General features: G+C 32.1%; 1 protein-coding gene across 3 annotated transcripts in view; it reads right to left on the reverse strand.

Annotated features, from left to right (window-relative positions):
• The window catches only part of BRINP3 (BMP/retinoic acid inducible neural specific 3), a 413,695-nt gene that overhangs the window by 386,273 nt on the left and 5,480 nt on the right, over window positions 1-21,942 (reverse strand). For all 3 annotated transcript variants that reach the window (XM_045455783.1, XM_045455784.1, XM_045455785.1), the window contains exon 2: window positions 2,962-3,247. In XM_045455783.1, the coding sequence (XP_045311739.1) occupies window positions 2,962-3,197 (236 nt within the window). In that variant the 5' untranslated portion in view covers window positions 3,198-3,247. The remainder of the gene's footprint in view (window positions 1-2,961; window positions 3,248-21,942) is intronic.

The raw sequence follows: 21,942 nt of genomic DNA on the forward strand, positions 1-21,942 counted from the left end.
AAATTATCTCTCTTCTTCCTCTCCCCCTATCCCACTTGCACTTTCACTCTCTTGAGAAAAAAAAGAAACAAAGGAAGGAAGGAAGGAAGGAAGGAAGGAAGGAAGGAAGGATCTCCAGGACTGAAAGAAATTATGCATTTGCTGGTGGCTTACTGCTTATGGGCGTTTCTAGAGCATAGTAACCAGTCACAAGGCTCCAACTGATTAAGGCATCAAGTGTGCTCCTATTCTATGCCTTGTAGCACACAAAATTTCTCCAAGCATAATCCTTTTTCTAAAACTGAGGATACTTAAAATGCCTATGCTTAGGTTCTATTATCAATCTGCAACTAAGAGGGAAAGATGGCTAAACACCCAACTATTAATGTTAACCAGATAAATTAAGTGTTAGCAAGTTAATTCTATGTCCTCCAATTCAACGATCTACTGATAAAATAACCATTTTTAATTGATTGTGTTATTCCAGAGCAAAAATCTAACATTTCTTTATAATACACTTTAATTTAAAAATACAAATATGGGCCTCATTAATTGACAAAAATGTATTTTGTCAAAAAAATCATGGCACTTTTTTCTTCTTTAAGCCTTGACTGTGATCTTAGTAATGTTTAATGGTTATGATCTTGCTGTTTTATTTTTGAGGTGAAAAGAAAAGTATGTTGCTGGAGAAGGATATAAAATGAAGATAACTGAAAAAGATCTGACCTAATTCTTTTAATAGGTTAATATGTTTTACATTTAGAACTAATACCTTGCAGAAACTATATCAGTGCAATACCCTGCATGAAGGAGCTTATGACAGTAATAATAAACATAGTAAAATTTGGCTGATCATTCTTTGAAATTGGTCTTTTTAGAATGATTAATCTAGTGCTTAATATAAGAAATGTTAATTTTCCACGTATGTGCCTTAAATTCTGTATTTCAAGACAAATATTTATAAAAGACAAAGTCTCTAATAATTAGCTTTTAAGACAAATACTTTTTAAAGTAAAAACAACAATAACAAAAAGTCATTCTAATCCTTCTATTTGAGATTCTCTAATATCTCAAAAACAAGCTTAACTTCACAAGGAACAGTGCAGATCCATTACATTAGATGCACAGGTGGATAGAATTATCTGAAATTTAGATAAATACTAATTGGATAAATGAAATATCTCACTGTTCCAAAACAAAAGGAATCCTTATAAATATATTACACTGCTCATTACATATCAACCATCAACGAATATCATTAGGCAAGGTTTCAAAGGTAACATAAGAAGTTATAGCCTTGTCTGGGCTGGGAGAAAGGGACACTGTATTCCACTGTTTATAAATAAACAATTCCCATACATGTTTATTCAAGCCACACAGATAAAGACATAGGAAGGATGAGGAGCATAGGGCTAAAGGAGGTCTTTAAGAATACAGTTCCATGAAGATAAAAGGGTATATATGAGCCTTGCAAACACATCCCAAGGCACTGTTTTTCATTACCTTTCACTGTGGTGATCCAAATGGTGTCTCTTTCATTGAACTTAGAACCTCTAAAGACATGTCAGGCCATGTTTCCAACTCACAGCTGATCGACCAATAAGCTGAGCCAAACAATCACACACTAGTCAACACCTCAGACCTCCCAATACAGATGCCAATAGATCATGGAGACATGCTCTGGGTTAGTTGGTTTGACAGACTGTTAAAAATCTTCATGCAGAATGCTGAAATATTAGACATTCTTACAATCTTAAGTTCAAGTAGCTTCACACAATTTGTAAAGGAAATCTGGCTAAACCAACAAACACATGTAAAAAGAATAAAGCTGGAATTATATTATATTGACTGTTTCCTGCTGCATTTCAGAAAGAAAATCTTTAATACTTATCATGTCATTTTTTTAAAATAGAGTAAGTCTTTTTGCAGACTTGTGAATGTGCCCTGGCTGCCTGGACTAAGGGATTTCTTATTAAACAAAAGCATGTGCACGCACGTGCATCCAAACACAGGGAACAGTGTGATTTCATGAAACTTGTTCAGTACCTTCAGTCTGTTCTGTAAATATGCATTACTGATAGGATTTATAAATTTCTCGCAATGATGTATAATAGACTACATACAGACCAGAAGCACAGTGCCCTCTGGTGCACATACAACATAAAATAAAATATTTATATAATAGTATCTACATAGAATCAGACACAAAAATACAATATTAAATTTTGCTTCCGCATAAATGCTAAACCAGCTGCTGGGAATTGTAAATTTCAATCATGAAGAAACAAACCAAACTGATAACCTTACATAAAACATTCTTTATGGCAAAGATCAATACAATCTAATCCATTCAGGCAATCATTTGTACACTCCTCTACTTAATGGATTCACTGGTTTTGGGGGAAGCAGGCAGTGTGTTGGATTTAATATATGACTCCTTTTGTGTACCTTATTTATATTCAAATATATAACAAGGGTAAAAGAAAAGGCCATATATCTCCATCCCTTCCTTTTTCTTGGCCTTTGCTATCATGTCACATTTATCTGCTACTTCTTTTTAGCCCATTGCCATTTTCTCCAGCTTCTGAATGTACAATTACCTTTAAGGGAAAAAAGGATCAGGAGACTCAACTTCTCAGCAACTAGAAGATACCATTTCTACTTAAGCTAAAAAAGGTAACATAGCATGGTATGAGGTAGAAAGGAATCTCAAGAAAATTCACTTAAAAATTTGGCTATTTAAAATGATAAACTCAGCTTCAAAGTTAATTGAAATTTATATATTTTGGAATATACAATATATATGTATTGCATGTACAAGAAATACTTTTAAATAACCAGAAAACAGTACTATTGTGAATAGTAAATAATAACCCTTCTGAGAATTACCCTTTCCCATCTGAAACTTTCCCTTAGAGAAACTTAGTCATACACAACCTTCAAGGAAGATATCTCTATAATTGCTTTCCCTTTGCTTCATACCTGTATATCTTGTATCTTGTGCTAAATCCCTGCCGGCTTCTGTCCACAAAATCTGTGTATTCCTGTGAGCGATGGAAGGGTCCCTTATCAGAGAGGAGCCAGTCGAAGGGGCTTGTGGCATGCTGATCCGAAACAGCAGCAACCGCTAAAACCCAGCAATGAAGACTCAAGGCTATCCACTCCCATAGAGCCATCAGAGAGAACAATTCAGCACCAGCTCTGCTCCGCCATATCATGCTTCCACTGGGGATTTAGAGCCTTCATTCTCTTAGCTTTCCCTCAACACCTAGACAAAATACACAGGCAATTAGTTAGCCCCTAGAAGATTCTGTTCTAGCAATTAAGGTGCTGAGGTGGCAAATTCTTTTGTTTTTTTTTTAATCTAATATCATTGTTTGAAATAGATGATAGCAAAAGTAAATAATAAGTAAAACAAAATGATTTCTTTTTTCTTTTCCAAAGCTGTGTGCCCTGCAGACTTTGTGTCCTTTTGCATTTATTGGAAAATCAGTCACTGAGTCATAACAAACTTGGTCGTGACAGTGTCATACAGCTATGATCAGAAGTTTTGACGAATACTTCTTCTTTTCTGCTTAACTGTTTATAACAATGGTCACTTTCAAGGGAAATGTTGATATGTTTAATTATTCCATACATTATGTTATAAGTTTTAATGTTAGGTGTATTTTATTGTTTATTTTAGTTGTTTTAGAATAATCTTTAAGAAATGGATTAAAGATATTCAGGTAGTTATTTTCATAATATAGAGACTAAATGCAATAAAATCGTGCACTTAAGAATACATAAATAAATTACTGTGTTTATATATATATATGTCTATCATCTATCTATTTCTATATATAGATGGATGGATGGATGGATGGATGGATGTGCAGGAATAATGGATGGAAGGGGAGGTGTGTGTGTTTTCTCAGACTCTTTTCCCATTATTCTATTATGGACAAACTTCTCTCATTATTTAAGCAGAATTATAATGAAACTAGTTCTAGGACCTGAAAAACATGTAAATGTGCATCTGTGTCTTATTCTTCAGATAAACAGGCATATCTGCAAAATTCATATACACACAGAAACGGACAAATGCAGATTATACGTAAACTATGAAATCACATACATTAATATTAGAAGCATTCAAAAATAAAGTACCCAGAGGTGCAATCCTGGTATGGGAGAGCATAGAGGATTTCACACAGAGCAGCGAATGCAATGTCTATATGTTACACAAAATATTCTACAAATATTTGCGTTCAATTGTACTTTCCAACCTTCACCAATCTTTTCCAATATCGTTATTTATGCCACCTAGAACTATGCAATATATAAATCTGACTAATGAAAACATTTTGATTGCAAGAGTTTTTAGTCAGGAAAATCTCTTTAGAAAGTGATCAAAATGCCCAGTATTAAATAAAATATTTTAATTATAAGTTACCATATTTCTCTGGTGTTTGGATAGGGTGATTGATATTTTTAATTTGCTTTCTAGTTATGACTCTATAATTCACAATTTAATTATACACTATTTATACGTGAAAGGTATAGAACAATAATTTTACAACTATAAAGTATCTCAAACAGTGATGCAAATGACTGACCTAGGTCATCAGATTCTCAGTCATACACACTATACAATTAGAAAGACAATGCCCACATACTATACGAGTTGCCCCAATGATGTGAGTTCTCCGCTGTCATTATTAAACAATGCCCTCTTCTGTAAACAACATAGGAAATCTGATAAGTAAAGACATTTAAAAAAGTATTTCTCACAATGAAGAATAATATCATATAATAGATTTTGGAATATAAGTTGAGAGTTTCTAGATCGCCATCCATTACTTGTATAAATGTAACACTGCCAAATGATTCAATACATAACTTTTAATTATATTGTTTCTTCTGTAGGAACTATACCATTTTTCTTAAAATTAATACATTGCATTTATATTCATAAACTGAGGATTCTTACTATGTGTAATGGTGTAGTATAATCCCATTATTACTAGTAAATATTTATCTTTGTTAAGACATATTTTTTTTAATTTTATTTATTTTAAGAAATCTCTACACCCAACATAGGGCTCAAACTCACAACCCCAGAATCAAAAGTCACACGTTCTTTCTATTGAACCAGCCAGGCGCCCCAGTTAAACATGTATTTTCATTCTGTTGATCTAATACATTTAAATAAGAAACATTTAATCATCACTACACTACAAAAAAGTCATATTTTCTTACATAAACACCTAGAATAGTGCCTAGGAAGTTGGGAGGAGTTTAGGAGTGCTTCAAGGTACATTTAATACTAATATGAAACTGTGTAATTATATGCCATAAAATTAAGCCAACTCTTTATGTTCCAGCACATGAGTTTGTAAGAAAGTAGTATAGGAGAGCACCCGGGTGGCTCAGTTAAGCAGTCGACTCTTGATTTTGGCTCAGGTCATGATCTCATGGTTTGTGGAACTGAGCCCCATGTCAGGCTTTGCACTAACAGCGTGGAGCCTGCTTAGGATTCTCTCTCTTCCCCTCTATCTCTGCCCCTCCCCTGTGCAGAAGTATGGCTCTCTAAACAAACAAGCAAACAAACAAACTTAAAAAAGAAAGTAGCATATAATTGACCTGGCATTTAAGGTCTCTAAAATTCTATAGTTCTCCAATATTTAATTAGCCAGAACCGCTGTTTTTATTCTTTTCTTTACCAAGTGTGTTGAAGATGTTTCATGGTTGTGATATTTCATAATCTTAACACAGAGAAAAATGGAAAGATTTTCTTAAATTGTGTGTAGGAGAACTACTTAAAAATGTTAGTATTATGTTTTAATTATTTCTGTTTCTTCTACTTCTCTAATTTGGGTACATGCTCCCACTTCTGTTTGAAAGTGGGTTTTTCTGAAAGAAAGTTCATTAGCACTGGGATAATGAGAGAATCAATCCTGTCCAAATTTATATTAATTTGGGGGAATCTCTTCAAATCATATTTATAAGGTCTTTTTAAAGAGATGAACAATAACCAAACTATGATATCCAACATTTCCACTGAAGTCACCTTTGAGAAATCACCTTTAAGAGTTAAAAAAACAGAGAGAAAAGTAGTGTCAGAATACATTAAGGCAAGGTGTATGCTTCCAAAGATTCTTAGGACAAGTGGCCATTAGACTCGATGTTCACTTAAAAAAAAGGACTTCTTTCACCTAGTTTGTCATAAAAGCAGGTAAATGCACATTTGTAAATTTTAAAGTATTACCAAATGGCCTGCATTGGTTCCTTTATTTGATTCTGATTAATAACCATATTTGTCCTTGTGTGAGAGATGCCTTTATGATATAGAGTGCCAATTTCAAAAGTATTGGGTAGGGTTCTCTTGAAGTTACTTGGAAGTTACTACTGAAGTAAACAGCTGTATTTATAGGTGTTACTAAGGAAGGGAAATCATGAGGTCCAATGAAAGAAAGAATTATTAAACTGAGAAGTGAATTTGCCAATGTCACCCTCTGGATTGTGAGGAAATGACAAAATTATCTTGAATCTACTATTTCTAACTGAGTATCTAAGAGGCCAACTAAGGAAATGACAATGTCAATGCACAGCATGTTCTGAAACATGTGAGGGTATATTTTATGAAGAACCAAAAACAACAAAACATTAAAAACAAGGCAAAAAAAAACGAGTTCATATTTAAAAAGTGGTATTCAAATAAAAATCTCACTGATCAAGTTTTTTATTTTCAAAAATTAAGAGGAAGCAGTAAATATTGAAGTATCATATTGTTTAAAAAATAGATATTTAGTACATGGCCTTCTGTCATAATCAATTCTCACAAAATAAAATTCAGTGGGAGCATTACCAAATGACACAAGTTTATTACTTGCAAATACCCAAAAAGTCTATGCAGAAGAAGCACACCAAAGGATGTTACATATATAGTAATAAACACTAAAGCATGTAATAAATACATAAATGATAAGAGAATATGTAACATAATATATATAGTATGTATTCTAGTATATAATAAGTATTCCCCATCATTAGCTCTTCTTAATTCTACTGCAGGATGGCAATGCATTATTTTTATCCAAAATACTGACATATCATATTATTTGAAATTCATAAAATATTGGAATTTATGCAATATTTCCTATAATATTAAAAATGAATTTCCAGTATAGCTGAAATTACAGAGATAGAAAGTAGATTATGAATTACTGACTTAGACTTAATATCCTTTAGACTGAAGGGTCGTGTCATAGAGGTTCATCTTTTAGAGCACATTATCTCATTATTTAATGTCTAGTTGAATGCTGAATATTAATTATTACTATTTGTTATACTATTAATATTGCATACTATATAATTGCTTCTTTTAGGTTTGCATTTGAACTGATTTTTCGCTAACATGTTCAAAATAGTTTCTCAGGGAATAAAACCCATTTACAATTTTGCATATGCAAAGAAGCTTCAGAAAATAATTGTGTCAAAGAGATTCCTTTTTTTTTTTTAATTTTGAAAATTGTAAAACGCACAGAAAGTTGAGAAGCTAGTACAATAAACACATATATTGTTCAGCCACAACTACCAATTGTTTACATTTTACCACATATTCTACACACTCTCTCTCTCTTTCTTAATCCCTTATACATGTTTTTTTGTATGAAGCAAGGATCCAAGGAAAACTGATTTGCTCCAGGTCATGCACCCATTTTCCAAATTCCTCATCTTCAGCAACTGCTACATTGCTCTACAAAATAGCTCCTTAACAGTCATAATCACTAATATTGGAATTTATAAATATAAAAAGTTAAGTCTTCAAAATAAAGTCTCTAATTCCCAAATGATTATATTTATTAAAAAAACCACATTCTTCCTTAATAATTTAATGGAATACATTCTACCAAAGCATAAATATTAGAATCATTTTATTATTATAAAATAAATATATTTGTATATAATACTCCTAGAATCTATAAAAATATATAGCATATTATTATATTACCATAGATCATATAATATATGGTGTTTTATTATATATTGAACAAACATTAGCTCTGAAGTAAATATATACTAAACACTGTATAAGTAAATAAATAATGGAAGAGTTAACATATTTTTAACTGTAAATTTTCAATAGTCTTTCTAAATAGAAATTATTTATATTCCTTTTTGGTAGAATTACTAACAAAGAAATCACACAATAAAAATAGTAAATATTACTTATCATCTACAATGTGCAAAATACCCTGATATATTTTGGTATGAAGCTGGATCACAGGTATCACTAAAAATGCTGCTTTGGTCTTCAGAAACTTACAATCAAATGAGGAAAGCTTTATGTAAGGAAGGGCACATGGCCTATAGGGTAGTCTCTGTTAGAAACCAATACCTCTGTCAACTAAAAATCAACATTTTCCATTTTTTTCTCCTTCTGGTTTCTTTATCTCATAAACGATACTTCCATATTCTCAAATCTTTAACCCCAAATCTTACTTTCCTCTACCTTCTCACTCATTGCACATATCCAATCAATTCCCAAGTTCTTCCCAAGAATCAAATCTATCACTTTCATTCCACATGCACTTGACTTGAGTGGGTCATTCTGAACCCCCAATGCTACCACCATAGCTTCTATTCTGGGTCGCTCCAATAGCTTCATAACTGGTCTTCCTAATACCCATGTGGCTCTCTCCAATTTGTTCTTTATACTACAGAGTTATCTTGATATAAAGTTAAGTTTGAACCTACAACTCTTTTACCCCCACTTACGATTTTGTGTCATTTACCCTCTGGATAACATCCAAACTTTTCAAGATAATTTTTAAAATGACCTTTCCTTACTTAACTCTTCCTCTGCATCTTTTCTCCCTATATATAACACTACAGTTATCAATCAAACATCAACCGTGCTGCAAGCATAATTTTATTCCTCAAATTCATCTCCCTTTCTCCCTTTCTTCAGCATCTTTGCATATGGAGTTTATTCTACTTGACCTATTATTTCTACTTGAATCCCTTCACCTGCCCAATCCTTAGCTATATTTGAATTTCAGACTAGAATGTCATTTCTCTATGAAGCTATCTGTGATCCTTTGAGATTGTTTGGTCTTCATGATCCCATCACTTCATCTATATAGCACATTTATATTGTATATTTATACATATATTTTGTCTGTTTGGCTACATATCTCCCCTGACTTCAATCAGACTTAGTTTTAGGGGACAATAATTGTTCTTATTTTAATGACAACTAGGTACAGTTAACAAAGTACCTGAAATAAAGTTTCTTAATAAGAATTGGTTAAGTGAATGAATAAATAGTGAGTAAGTAAGTAGTAAAATGAGGTGTAATTAATGTGATATGGATGACAAGATTAAGAAAACTCATTCTACATGGAAAGAAGAAAGCTTTACAAAGGAGTTTGCATTTGAGCTACACAGGATGACAATAGTTTTATACTTGAGAAAGGAGGGAAAAGGAGTCCTGACATAATGGTTTAGATGTCCAAATCACAAACATAAATGACACATTCAAGTAGTATCAAAGCAAAGCATTCTTAATATTCAAAAATTGTTAAGAGCAAGGATATAAAACTATCATTAATTATCAGCTTTAAGTATAATTATAAGGGAATATAATGATCATGCATATAATTGTGGAAAACTTAGGATCCTGTCATTTATATTTTGTTATTCATAGTCTCTAAAGATAGGTCACATGAACACGAGGTCAAATGTAAAGTCAAACATAAGATCTCTTTTCATTATTAAGCATAATGTATATTATACTGTGTTGTCATTCTGGAATTTAATAACAGAAACAGCAGTTGAATAGCTTGCTCCTCCCCATTTGAAAGGTCATATACTAGGGATAACTTTAACTCAAATCCTTCCAAAGTTTATTGGGGGGAAAATAGACAGTGATGATGAAAATGACATTATTTTCTTCCCAATAAATTACCTTTATCAAGCTCTTTTGATATGCCAACTACTTGCCAAAATTTCTGTATTTCACCTCATAGCAACACAATGCAGTATATATTAATATCACGATTAGCTTGTTTAGATGACTGAGGTTCAAGGTGAATAAACATGCAACAGAGCAAGGACCGAATGGCATTAGTCTTGAAACCATATTGAAAACCATGCTCTCCCTATGATACCACACTACAACCTAATCAGAACTGATTGCAGATTGAAATTTATTTATTAGGAATTTTGTTACCACTTAATAAAATGCTTTTGAACAAAATAAAAATTTTAAATGGAAAATATAAATAATGGAAATAGAAAATGAAATAAAAGTTAAATGTGATTCAGTTTAATATCTTTAAAAACAGGTACCATAAACTAAAAAATTACAAAACTACTTTTTTTCAGATTATGTGTGCTATTTATTGGATTAAAAAGTATAATCATGGTCAGAGTGATTTAATTTACCTATTTGCTCTTCATAGAAATTGCAAGATTAATCCAGTAGGTTTAATGACTCCATATTATTATAAATTGCTTTATAATAAAATGAAAAAAAAACAGAGCTGGTGTCTCAAAATAGAGACATAATAAAATTATGAGATGATTTTAATATTTTCTGAAATGCAATCATGAATTTTTAACCAAGGTAAGTTTTCTTATGTTGTCAAAAATGCCAGATAATTACATGAATACGAGGAACATCTTTCACAAGTATTATTTTAAGGAATAATAGTGTGAAAAGTCAAGACTACGACTAAAAATATATATTTTAAAGTATTATTTGGCAGGATAGATTATGAGTTATGAGGAAAATCATTTCAAAGGCATTGCTTTCTTAAAATGGCAAACTCAAGTATTACATTTGGTGAACGTATTCAAAGATATGGATAATACAACACATCATCTTCCTATATGCATATACATATACACTTTTCACCTTTGAATATTCATGACCTATATATGGTACATGGTCAAATAAATAAAAGAATAAGAGTTCCATTATTCAATGATTTACATCATTACTTCAGTAATGATGTATTAATTTACGGCTTTAGTTAAATGCCAGTTATGTTCTATAATTTTTTACTTCAAATGACCTTAAATTCTTCTTCCTTATCTAGACATTGTTTATAAAAAGGTAATGAATTTTTAAATAGCCTAATGGAGTAGATTTTGGCATTTTATTCTATAAAGATGTCAAGAAATTCATCAAGATATAAAATCTTGCATACGTTACATAATGCGTGCCTTTTTCCACACAAGTAGGCAGAATTTTGCCACTCTCTCTTTCCTGCACTCCACCAGGAATATAAAGAAATAGTTGCTCTGCCTTTGTGCACCTGTTGAAATAAATAGTAACATGTAGAAATGGGGAAAAAAGTCATTCTGACTTTTAGCCATGCAGTTTGTCACTGGGTATATCTGGAAATTATAATGAAAGGTTTTTTTTTCTTTTCTTTATGCACTAATAATTCTTTCAATATCTCTCAAAAAGTAAAACAAATATATAAAAAGCCAAAAAGTTGTGATAATCCCCAAAGCAAAAAAATATCATATAACTCTAGGCATCACAGATACCTAAGGTTATCCAATCAGCGACTTAAAAAAAAAATGGAATGTGTTCTTTATGTGAAATAGCAATTCCTTTTGAATTTTAAAAATGAATGGGGATGCTTGGGTAGCTCAGTTGGTTAAGCACCTGACTCCTAATTTCGGCTCAGGTCATGACCTCACAGTTCCTTGAGTTCAAGCCCTGCATCGGGTTCTTTGTTGACAGTGTGGAGCCTGTTTGGGATTCTCTCTCTTTCCCTCTCTGTCCGCCCCTTCCCCACTTGTGCACGTTTTATCTCTCTCAAAATAAATGAACTTTAAGAAAAATCTAAAAACAGGGGCGTCTGAATGGCCTAGTCAGTTAAGCATCCAACTTGACTTAGGTCATTATCTCGCATCTTGTGGGTTTGAGCCCCATGTTGGGCTCAGTGCTAACAACTCAGAGCCTGAAGCCTGCTTTTGATTCTGCATCTCCCTCTCTCTCTCTCTGCCCCTCCTGTGCTCATGCGCTCTCTCTCTCTCTCTCTCTCTCTCTCTCAAAAATAAATAAACATTTAAATTTTTTTTTAAAAAAAGAAAAATCTAAAAACATTTTTCCTGGTGGGTTAATAACTCTTTTAAATCCTTTCAAATATGTTGTTTTTAAAATTATTAAAATAACTACAGACTAGATGGATTTCCATTCATAAATCTTCTAAAATTTCACAATATGCCACTGTTATCCTTTTTACCACCTTTGTTCATATGAAGTTTGTGAAGGTCTTGCTGGCAGAGATTATGTTTTAGTAATCCCTGTGGCCCTTAAAGCTTAACAAACTGTCATGTACATGGCAAATTTCTGGAACATGCACTGAATGCCATTTTTTTCTTTTGTTTGTAGGCTATTTCATTATGTCTGCTTAAACCAGAAAGAGATTGTCATTATATTAATCTGTTAGTAATCCTTTATTTTTATATTTTTTCACTTTATTTTTTTAAATAATTGAGCTTTCTCATTTTAAATCATGTTGTATAGGTTAAGACTAGCCTGAGAAGTGAATCTTTCCAGTGATTTAACTCCGATAAACCTACATTCCAGAGGGTCCTTCTCATTATTTATTTTAGCTGATCAGGCAATACAGTGCCTCTGAATTACAGCTTTAAGTGTTTTCCATCCTAATGAGGGTTAGCATTCCTCTGAGGAGTATATACTGCAGAGGGAACTAATCTCCTGCTTGATCCTGTCAATACAATCTTGTCCTACCAATAAAGAAGAAGTTAAATGCTACTACCTAATGGTAGAGCTGATTAGAAAAAATGAAGAGAAGGGGAGTTCCGTTCCTTAATTCTGTCCAGCACGTAGGGGACATAATTCTTAAAAGCCCAAAGTTCAAGAGTCATTTGGCTTATTTTTTTATATTTTAAATGTGAAATATCTTGGTGTTTCAACATAACTGATTACATAACAGCACATCTTGTTGAGATTCAGATTGTATTTCTTTTTAGTTCATAAGGAAAGAGTGGTAAAAGAATAAAGAATAAATTTCAGATGCAAGATGTTTAGAATAGTATATTTAAATTGCAAAATCTAATGTTAAAGTATGAGAAATGGTTTTGAAAATTGATTATAAGTATCTTTGATTACCAAAACAATAAAAAAGGAGACAGCTTAAAACAAAGATATTTTTTCCAGAGGAGTCTGGGTGACTCAATCAGTTAAGCATCTGACTCTTGGTTTCAGCTCAAGTCAAGAACTCACTGTTTGTGAGTTCGAGCCCCACATCAGGCTCTGTGCTGACAGCTTGGAGCCTGGAGCCTGCTTCAGAATCTGGGTCTCCCTCTCTCTCTGCCCCTCCCCCATATATCTTCCCTCTCTCTCTCTCTCTCTGTCTCAAAAATAAAATAGACATTATAATAAATAAACAACAATTTTTAAAAAATAAAGATTTTTTTCCAAAGAAGACATACAGATGACCAACATACACACGAAAAGATGTTGAGTATGACTAACCGTCAGGGAAATACAAATCAATCCCACAATGAGATATATTACCTTATACTTGTCAGAATAAGTAGAATCAAGAAGACTAGAAAGAAGACAGGGCCAGAATATAGAAAACAAGGAACCCTCATGCACTGTTGATGAGACTGCAAATCGCAGTCACTGTGGAAAACAGTATAAAAGCTCCTCAAACAATTAAAAATAGAAATACCATATGATCTAATAATGCCATTACAGGTGATTTACCCAAAGAAAAGAAAAGCACTAATTTGAAAAGATATATGCACCCCTATGTCTGCAGCAGCATTATTTACAATAGCTTTGAGTGTGCACGCACAGATGAATAGATGAAGACGTGGTATATATACACAGAGGAATATTACTCAGTCATAAAAAAGAATGAGATATTCCCATTTATGACAACATGGATGGATCTAGAGGGTGTTATGCTAAGTGAAATAAGTCAGACTGAGAAAAACGAATATTATTTAATTTACATATGGAACCTAAAAAACAAAGCAAAACATTCAGACAAAAAAGCAGAAACAGATCCACAAAGACCGAAAACAAACCGATGGTTGGGGTGGGGGAAAAAGTGATTGAAAGGGAGTGGGAGATACAGGCTTCCAACTATGGAGTGAATAAGTCACAAGGATGAAAAGTACAAGCTAGGGGATATGGTCAATACTAAAATCAATTAATTAATTAATTAAAAATAAAGATTAAAATAATCTACATGTACATACAGAAATGGAATGGAAATCATGGTTACAGACATCTGTATTTAGTATGGTCACTATAACCAGGAAAATAATTCTGTTGTTTCTGGCACAGTCTGATAATAAAGCACCCTGGATAAAACAATTCTGGTCAGTAAAAGACTTTTATCACATAAAGGCAAATTTAAAGAGAATTTGAGGAAATAATTTTTAAAAAAGGACTATGTGTGAGTACTATGCAAGTACAAAGACAATAAACATTTTTCCCTCACCTCTATGGAAAATGACCTCAGTCACAGTTTTGAAAGGCTTTAGAAATATTAAAATAAAATTTTTAATAATGTACCTGGGTAAAAACAAAGTATAATACTACCTTAGACTTTCAACAAAGGCATTTATACTTATTCGAAGAGTAAGACATAACGCTGGGTTGAAGTGTAGAAACGCTGGAGTTTGGAACCAAATGGACAATGAATCCATTGTTCTATAATAGGACCAAAATTTGTCTTGGAGTTAACCAGGGCTACAAGGTAAAGTAGGCTATTTAATTAGAAATTATTATATGAAGAAACATAAATAGGAGTGTATCTTCTGAAGTCATACACAAAGTAAACATTACATTTAAGGAACTTAAAAACATTTTTTTTAAGTTTTTATTTATTTCGAGACACAGAGCGCGTGCATGTGTGCACGCACACACACGTGCCTGCACATGAGCGAGGGGCAGAGAGAAAGGCAGAGAGACACTCCCAAGCAGGCTCCATACTGTCAGTGAGAAGCCCGGTGCAGGGCTCAAACTCCTGAACCATGAAATCGTGACCTGAGCCAAAATCAAGAGTCGGATGAATAACCAACTGAGCCGCACAAGTACCCTACATTTAAGGAATTTTCAAAGAAAGTCCAATAAAATTGTTAAAGTTTTTAAAAAGGTTCTGATTATCAAGCCAAAGGAAATTCTTTTTTAATTTCAAAATAATAATCTTCAGCTTCTTTTTATTCCTTTGTAAGGAAATGAAAATGTTAAAGTGTTTTTAACCTAGAAGCGTATGGTTAGAAATATTGCCAGTGGAGTCCTAAACTTGTCTTCTAGTCTTGGTTACAGATACCACTAAATTCACAGGATAATTCTTGTAATTATTCAATAATTCCTGTAATAATGTAATACTTACTGCAATTCCAGTGCAAGCAACACCAGGCAGGGATTGGTATCTGGTTTTATTCACTAATGCATCTGTAGCACTAACAAAATAACATGGCGTGGAGAAAGCCCTCAGTACACACATGATGGAATAAGAAAATTAAATTTGCAAATTCTTATAATGTTAATCGTTTTTCGTTAATTCTAGTCACTAAAAAACAAAAGCATAACACATTGGAAATGTTTCCGTTAAAAAAAAAGCTAACATTTAAAAACAAAACAAACCGTGATAAAACATCAACTAAGTCATCACTCTGAGAATTGTTATGGTTTTACCTTCAGAACTGTCCTGGTTCCTTCATTTGCCTTTAATAATTATCCTCAGAACTCTGAATGGAAAATACATTCTTTATTGACCTATCTCTATCCTGAGAAATATGACATCCCTCTTCTTTTCTCAAAGAGAATGGTATTTATAATATCAAAATTGGACATGTGTGAAAAAAAAATAGTGGCCAAGCATTAAATTTGCCTTTGTTCATTAATTAAAACAAAGTGTACTACACAGAGCAAAAATAAAAATTGTAAACATGTTATGAACAACTGTTATATCTTTTCATTGTTATATTCCCAAGGTTCATTCCATTGCACACCACTGATCATACATCCAATAAATTTTTAATTGTTTTGTTTATTTTTTGAGAGAGTAGGAGAGAGAGAGCATGTTGAGGATGGACAGAGAGAGAAACCCCAACCAGGCTTCATGCTGTCAGCACAGAGCCCGACATGGGGCTTGAACCCATGAACTGTGAGATCATGACCTGAGCTGAAATCAAGAGAAAACGCTCAACCAGCTGACCATCCATGTGCCCCCAATAAATAATTTTTTAAAAAACCAAAATAATAATAAAAAGAGGTGATCTACAATAAGCAAACCAATCCAACATCAAGTAGTTAATTTTTTTATCTACTGTTCTCCGTGCCTTCTGAACTACCATCTAAGAAAGCACGTCAGGGGCGCCTGGGTGGCTGTCGGTTGAGCGTACTTGGCTCAGGTCATGATCTCACGGTTGGGGGGTTCCAGCCTTGCTTCTTGCTCAGAGCCTGAAGCCTGCTTCGGATTCTGTGTCTCCTTCGCTCTCTGCCCCTCCCCCGCTCACGCTTTGTCTCACTCTGTTTCTCAAAAATAAATAAATGTAAAAAAAAATTAAAAACATGTTACTTAAGAAAGCATGTCAGGACTCTCCATGTTTCTAATCAAAGAATGCACATCTTACCTCATGGCCAGAAATGCTGGAATGGCCAATATTTTCACATGGTAGCTAGCCATATATTGCCTGGTTGGTAATATATTCCAGCTTGTCTAATTAAGCTTTTTTCTAACAATATGTTCTATTTTCCCCCAACATACAATTTTGAAAACATCTGACATTTTCAAGGACCATTCTTATCACTATGTTACTTTAACTCTTCAAACTTAGAAAGTTATAAGGAACATAAGATATTAATTTCAAAAGAAAAGCAAAGTAAATCTATTTGAAAAAATAATTTATATTCTTGAAGAGAATTTTTATATTAAAAAACAGCAAGATTTTGAAGGATATTATAAGAAAGCATAAATAAGACATTACTATGTCTAATATATAGAAACTATTGAGTATTAGCTATACCCAGCACATTATGTACACACTGGTCGTAATTTTTTAAATCATGTTGTCTGAACCTGTCAAGAATTACCTTCTAAACAATAATCATAGGAATCAATGTTATGGGAATTATCTGAGAATGAAATTTGGTAATAAATAATTTTTTTTAAGTTTATTTCTTTTGAGAGAGAGAGAGTCAGCAGGGGAGGGGCAGAGAGAGAGAGAGGGAGAGAGAGAGAATCCCGAAAAGACTCCTCAGTGTCAGTGCAGAGCCCCACGCAAGCCTCGAACTCACGAACCATGAGATCATGACTGAGCTGAAGTCAAGAGTTGGACACTTAACTGACGGAGCCACCCAGGTGCCCCAGTAATAAATAAATTTTCATGAACAGTTAGCAACTGGTTAGTTTCAAATCCTGAGTCAATAAATTTTCATCTTCAGTTTAGACCTCTAGAAATCTATGTCAAAAACATAGTAAAGCATGCTAAATTTTTGTCACTTTTGTGATGAAAGAATCATGTGAAGCTAGATAAAACTTGTTTGTCTTACTGACTCAATATTATTGATAAGAAAGAAATATTTTTGCTAGTTAATCACAGCCATTTATATGAAGTTGCTGATTCTTACTCTAAATCAAAATTGATTTTCTTAAATAGCAGAAGTCAGGGATAGGTTTTAAAAGTAATAATGACATAAGTGATCTTTCTTATTCATTCTGGCCTATTTTTGCATGATTGTAAAACGTCTTCATTTCATGGATGGATGAAAGACACAAATGAAAACCTGCTAGAGTTCTGAGAGGAAACGCAGATCCTCAGTTATTTTTCCTCATGGTTTTGTCACTAGTCAAACACAATCAGTGTTATGCTTTTAACCAAAATATAAAGAGAGCTACATATTTAAAATGTCAATAATCTGTCCTGATCTAAAAGTTCTCAAAAAAAGGAGTGATACATTGCAAAAATCTGTGTGTTGGAGAAAAAGAAGTTTATAAATCCATAAGCTATATCTCCACTCAAAGGTGAGAAAGATACTTAAAGCAAGTCCTTTAGTCAAAAAAGAAGTTTTGAATTTAAATTTAAGATATGTGGAGTGACCCTTAAGAAATTTCTCAGGAGTCCCGTTTTTCTTAACTATGGATTTTCTTTCGATTCACAGAGAAGACTGGATTCACTTCTCTTAGTTCACAATGTAAAAATGAAAACACTGTTTTTGGGTAATTGTTAAAATTTTTGACATGTACAAAAGAGTAAATTTTACACATTGGAAAACACACCCCCCATAATAATTGCTTTTTTTTTTTTTTACTTAAAATTAAGACGTTGTTTAAAAACTCCATTTGGACAGAAATTAGTAAAATGGAACAAAAATATATACTTTCTAGTTGTTACTGCTGTTGATTGGTAATTGGCAGATCATTTTCATTCTCTGGAAACTTTTTGTCTTCCACATTATTCCCTAGTGTAATTTCCAAAATACTACTTATCACATTGATAAAATATATTGTAACTTTGTTTTTGTATATTAGTGACAGGTCAGAATGAATAATCAAAAATTCAATTACTTGTAAACCTGAGTCATTCAATTTAAATGTGTTGTGTAAGTTAGACTTGGTCTATATATTGATATCTTCGGTATAAGAAAATGTTGAGAAAAGCGTGAGTTAATTATCTAAAGAGATCACTTTATACAACTTTGATGTAAGATTTATTTAACCTTTAATGATTTTCTTCTAAAAATTTCAGTTGTGTTTATTATTATTTAACAGTTGTTTACTTCTGAAAAAGACTGTTCTATCATCTCTTTATATACATTTAAAGGGCTGATTTTTCAAACCATCAGAAATGTTACCATACTAAAGACATGAAAAACACTTACATGTATTATCTACACCAGGACTTCCTGATTGAATTAATTTTGTTCTAGATTTACTTTAGCTACAACAGAAGAAGCTTCTGCACACAGTATTAAGTTGCATATCTGAAAGCAGTTAAAATATACTTGTATCTTTAAAGGATGTGCCTATCAAAGATATTACAAATTACAAAAAACACATTATATACAACACATGGGATTCAGTAATATGATACTTGATTAAACCCATGCTTGATTTTTTAAATGTAATTTTTGGTTTGATTTAATCACCTTTTCCAAACTACCTTGTATTTGTGGACATCATCTGGCATGTTTTAAAGAAAATGTTTTTCAGTTGTGAGAATGAGTGTTTAATGAATCTATAAAGTAGCAGTGTGCTTGTATTCTGGCCACTATTTGACATTGAAAATCTAGCTTCCTCAATTCTGCTCTTCCCAAGGCAAGATTGTTTTTTAATAGTGCAATATTCTAGAGATAGCTTTTAAAATTAACAAAATGCAAGACTCCAGAAAAGTTAATAAAAAACAGCTCAATCCTGATGAGGTTGGCTGATATTCACAGAAATCAGGAAGAATAAGTCTATCTATAAGTATTCTTTCACATAACTCTATAATGGAATTTAAATGAAACACACCATTATGAGACAATAATTCTTTTAGAGCAGAGAACTACAATACATTTGAATGTAATGTTAACATATTTATTAATTTAATCAATAAATGTGTATTTTATAGATTTAATTTGCTGGAACTATATCATGGAAACTTCTTTATTAGCTATAAAGGGAATTTGTTATGCTTTGGGTGCTTTCAAAGGCATCTATATCTGAGTAAATTAGGGTTTAGGCATTAAAACAAACACTCTCAAAATATTAATTTTAAATAAAAATAGGTCACACCGAGGGAAAATACACTTTCAACTGTAAATTTAATAAAAATTAAAATTGTGTGAGTATAAATTATGTTTAAGAAATAATAATGAATATGGAAGAGTAAGAATCTATAAGACTTCTTACATTTTTAGGTTGCATGTCATTTTTCCATATCTGAATTTATACTTTCTCGGTTAAAAATAATCATTTTAAAAATCAACACAAACCATTTATTTCATGAAAAATACCTGGCAATCCAGTCAACTCTTTAAAAAAATATATTTGTTTTATCTTTCAATCTTAGGGGAAAATAAATTGTTAAAGAATCATAATTGGGTTTATTTCAATTACAGAGCATCAACTAGTTATTCATGAGAAATATCCCAGAACTGTTTGCAGGAATACTTCATGTCATATATTAAGTATAGAAAAGTGGATTCATAGCTTTAGATATCATTAGCTATGGATACTTTGTAACTGGATAGGTTTGCACACGAGTAAGTGGATACCAATATTCTTAATAACTCATCAAATATGCCTTGAAATGACAGTAATGAAAGCTTTAAAATGTTATTGATGACAGTATTTGATGACCAGTATAAAATTGTTAGAGTGGCTATTTGATATCAGTTAAGAAGAAGAAGAAGAAGAAGAAGAAAGAAAAAGAACTTCCAGATAGATTTTCAGTAGAAAGATCATTAGTGCTCATGATGAAAGTTCATCTTTAGAGATTCTTTTCCTCTTTTCTAGAATAGAATAAACATGATTATACTATTCCCTTCTTTTAACAATCACGATCATCCATTAACAGTCAATAATATTCAAACACAAATTATTTTTCTTTTGTTCTCCTTTAGAACTTATAAATTGTTAACATTAAAATCATAAAACCATACAGCAGCAAATGGAGAAACTGCTCAATTACACACCTAAATGTCTAAATGAAAATATCCACATAGTTGCTAAATTAAAACAGCAACAATGCCAGATGTCTCCTAATTAATTCTGGTAAGCTGAATATTAGTTTATAAACAATGTTCGAAATTTAAAATCTGACATTTTTTGAGTTACTCCATTTTTAAAGTTGCTACATGAGAACAGTTGACCTTATTTTCAATTAAACTGACAGGAATCATCAGGTTAATAACAAAAATTTGCTAAGAAATCAGATGTTCCTTTCACTAACTGACACTGAAAAGTTAATGAAGAATAACTACTTTTGTAAATGTGACTATTGTCCCAGAAATACATTAAAGCCAAGGTAAATATAATGTAATTAAGAATTAGTGTGCCTCAAGGAATGCATTCTTCAACTTCTGTTTTGTTTTTCAGCTACACAATATCAAAACAAAAAAGAAAACATTATTTAAATTCATTAGACACCGTGACACCATATACCAAGAATATTTGATACTATCATTAAAAAAAAAAAAAAAGTTGTCAACATCATTACTTCTTCATGGAAGGAGAACTGTATCCAAAAAGGCCAAAAAAAAAAATAAATAAATAAATGTAAATGCTATCTTTTTCAAAATATATTTTGTTTTCAGAACATGTTTGTCTAAAGCATCTTCATCTCTTATGTCATTTATCTATAACAAGACTATAGATATTATTTTCCCCCATTTGAGAGTTGAGGAAAATAAATGAAGAGTGGTCAAGAAATTTCACTAGGATCATATTACTGAGGTAGAGCTAGAATTGACATTGAGGAAGGAATCCTAAACCCATCTCACTCTACGTATCACAATAACCCACTGCTAGGAAATTAAGAGAAAAATATTAAGACTCTTAGGAGCTTACGTCATTAATCAGAAGTCATAATCATAATATCCAAATACCTTTGTGGTATTTTTTCATGAAAGATGAATTTATGCTCAACTTGCCACATTGGTGTTACATTTCTGTTTGTGTCTGAACTTCAAACTAATACCCAATTTTCTAGATTGCTAAAATTGCAGACACTTATTCCAGTCAGTAACTGCTCATTTTAAAAAGAATATGGGAAAAAAAATCAAAATAGCAGGAAATATAGGAAACTGAAGCATAGGTTGATAACAAAGTATCAAAGTTTTGAAGTCCTACAAGTTAAGTTCTTTGCACTTGTAGAGGGAAACACACAAAGACACTATTCTGAAAATAAATTCCATTTTTATTTAAAGAACATACAAATCTAGTAATAAGGTTAATTTTATATATGCATGTGTGTATA

Source organism: Leopardus geoffroyi, chromosome C3, assembly GCF_018350155.1.
Source record: "Leopardus geoffroyi isolate Oge1 chromosome C3, O.geoffroyi_Oge1_pat1.0, whole genome shotgun sequence".
Taxonomy (NCBI): Eukaryota; Metazoa; Chordata; class Mammalia; order Carnivora; family Felidae; genus Leopardus; species Leopardus geoffroyi.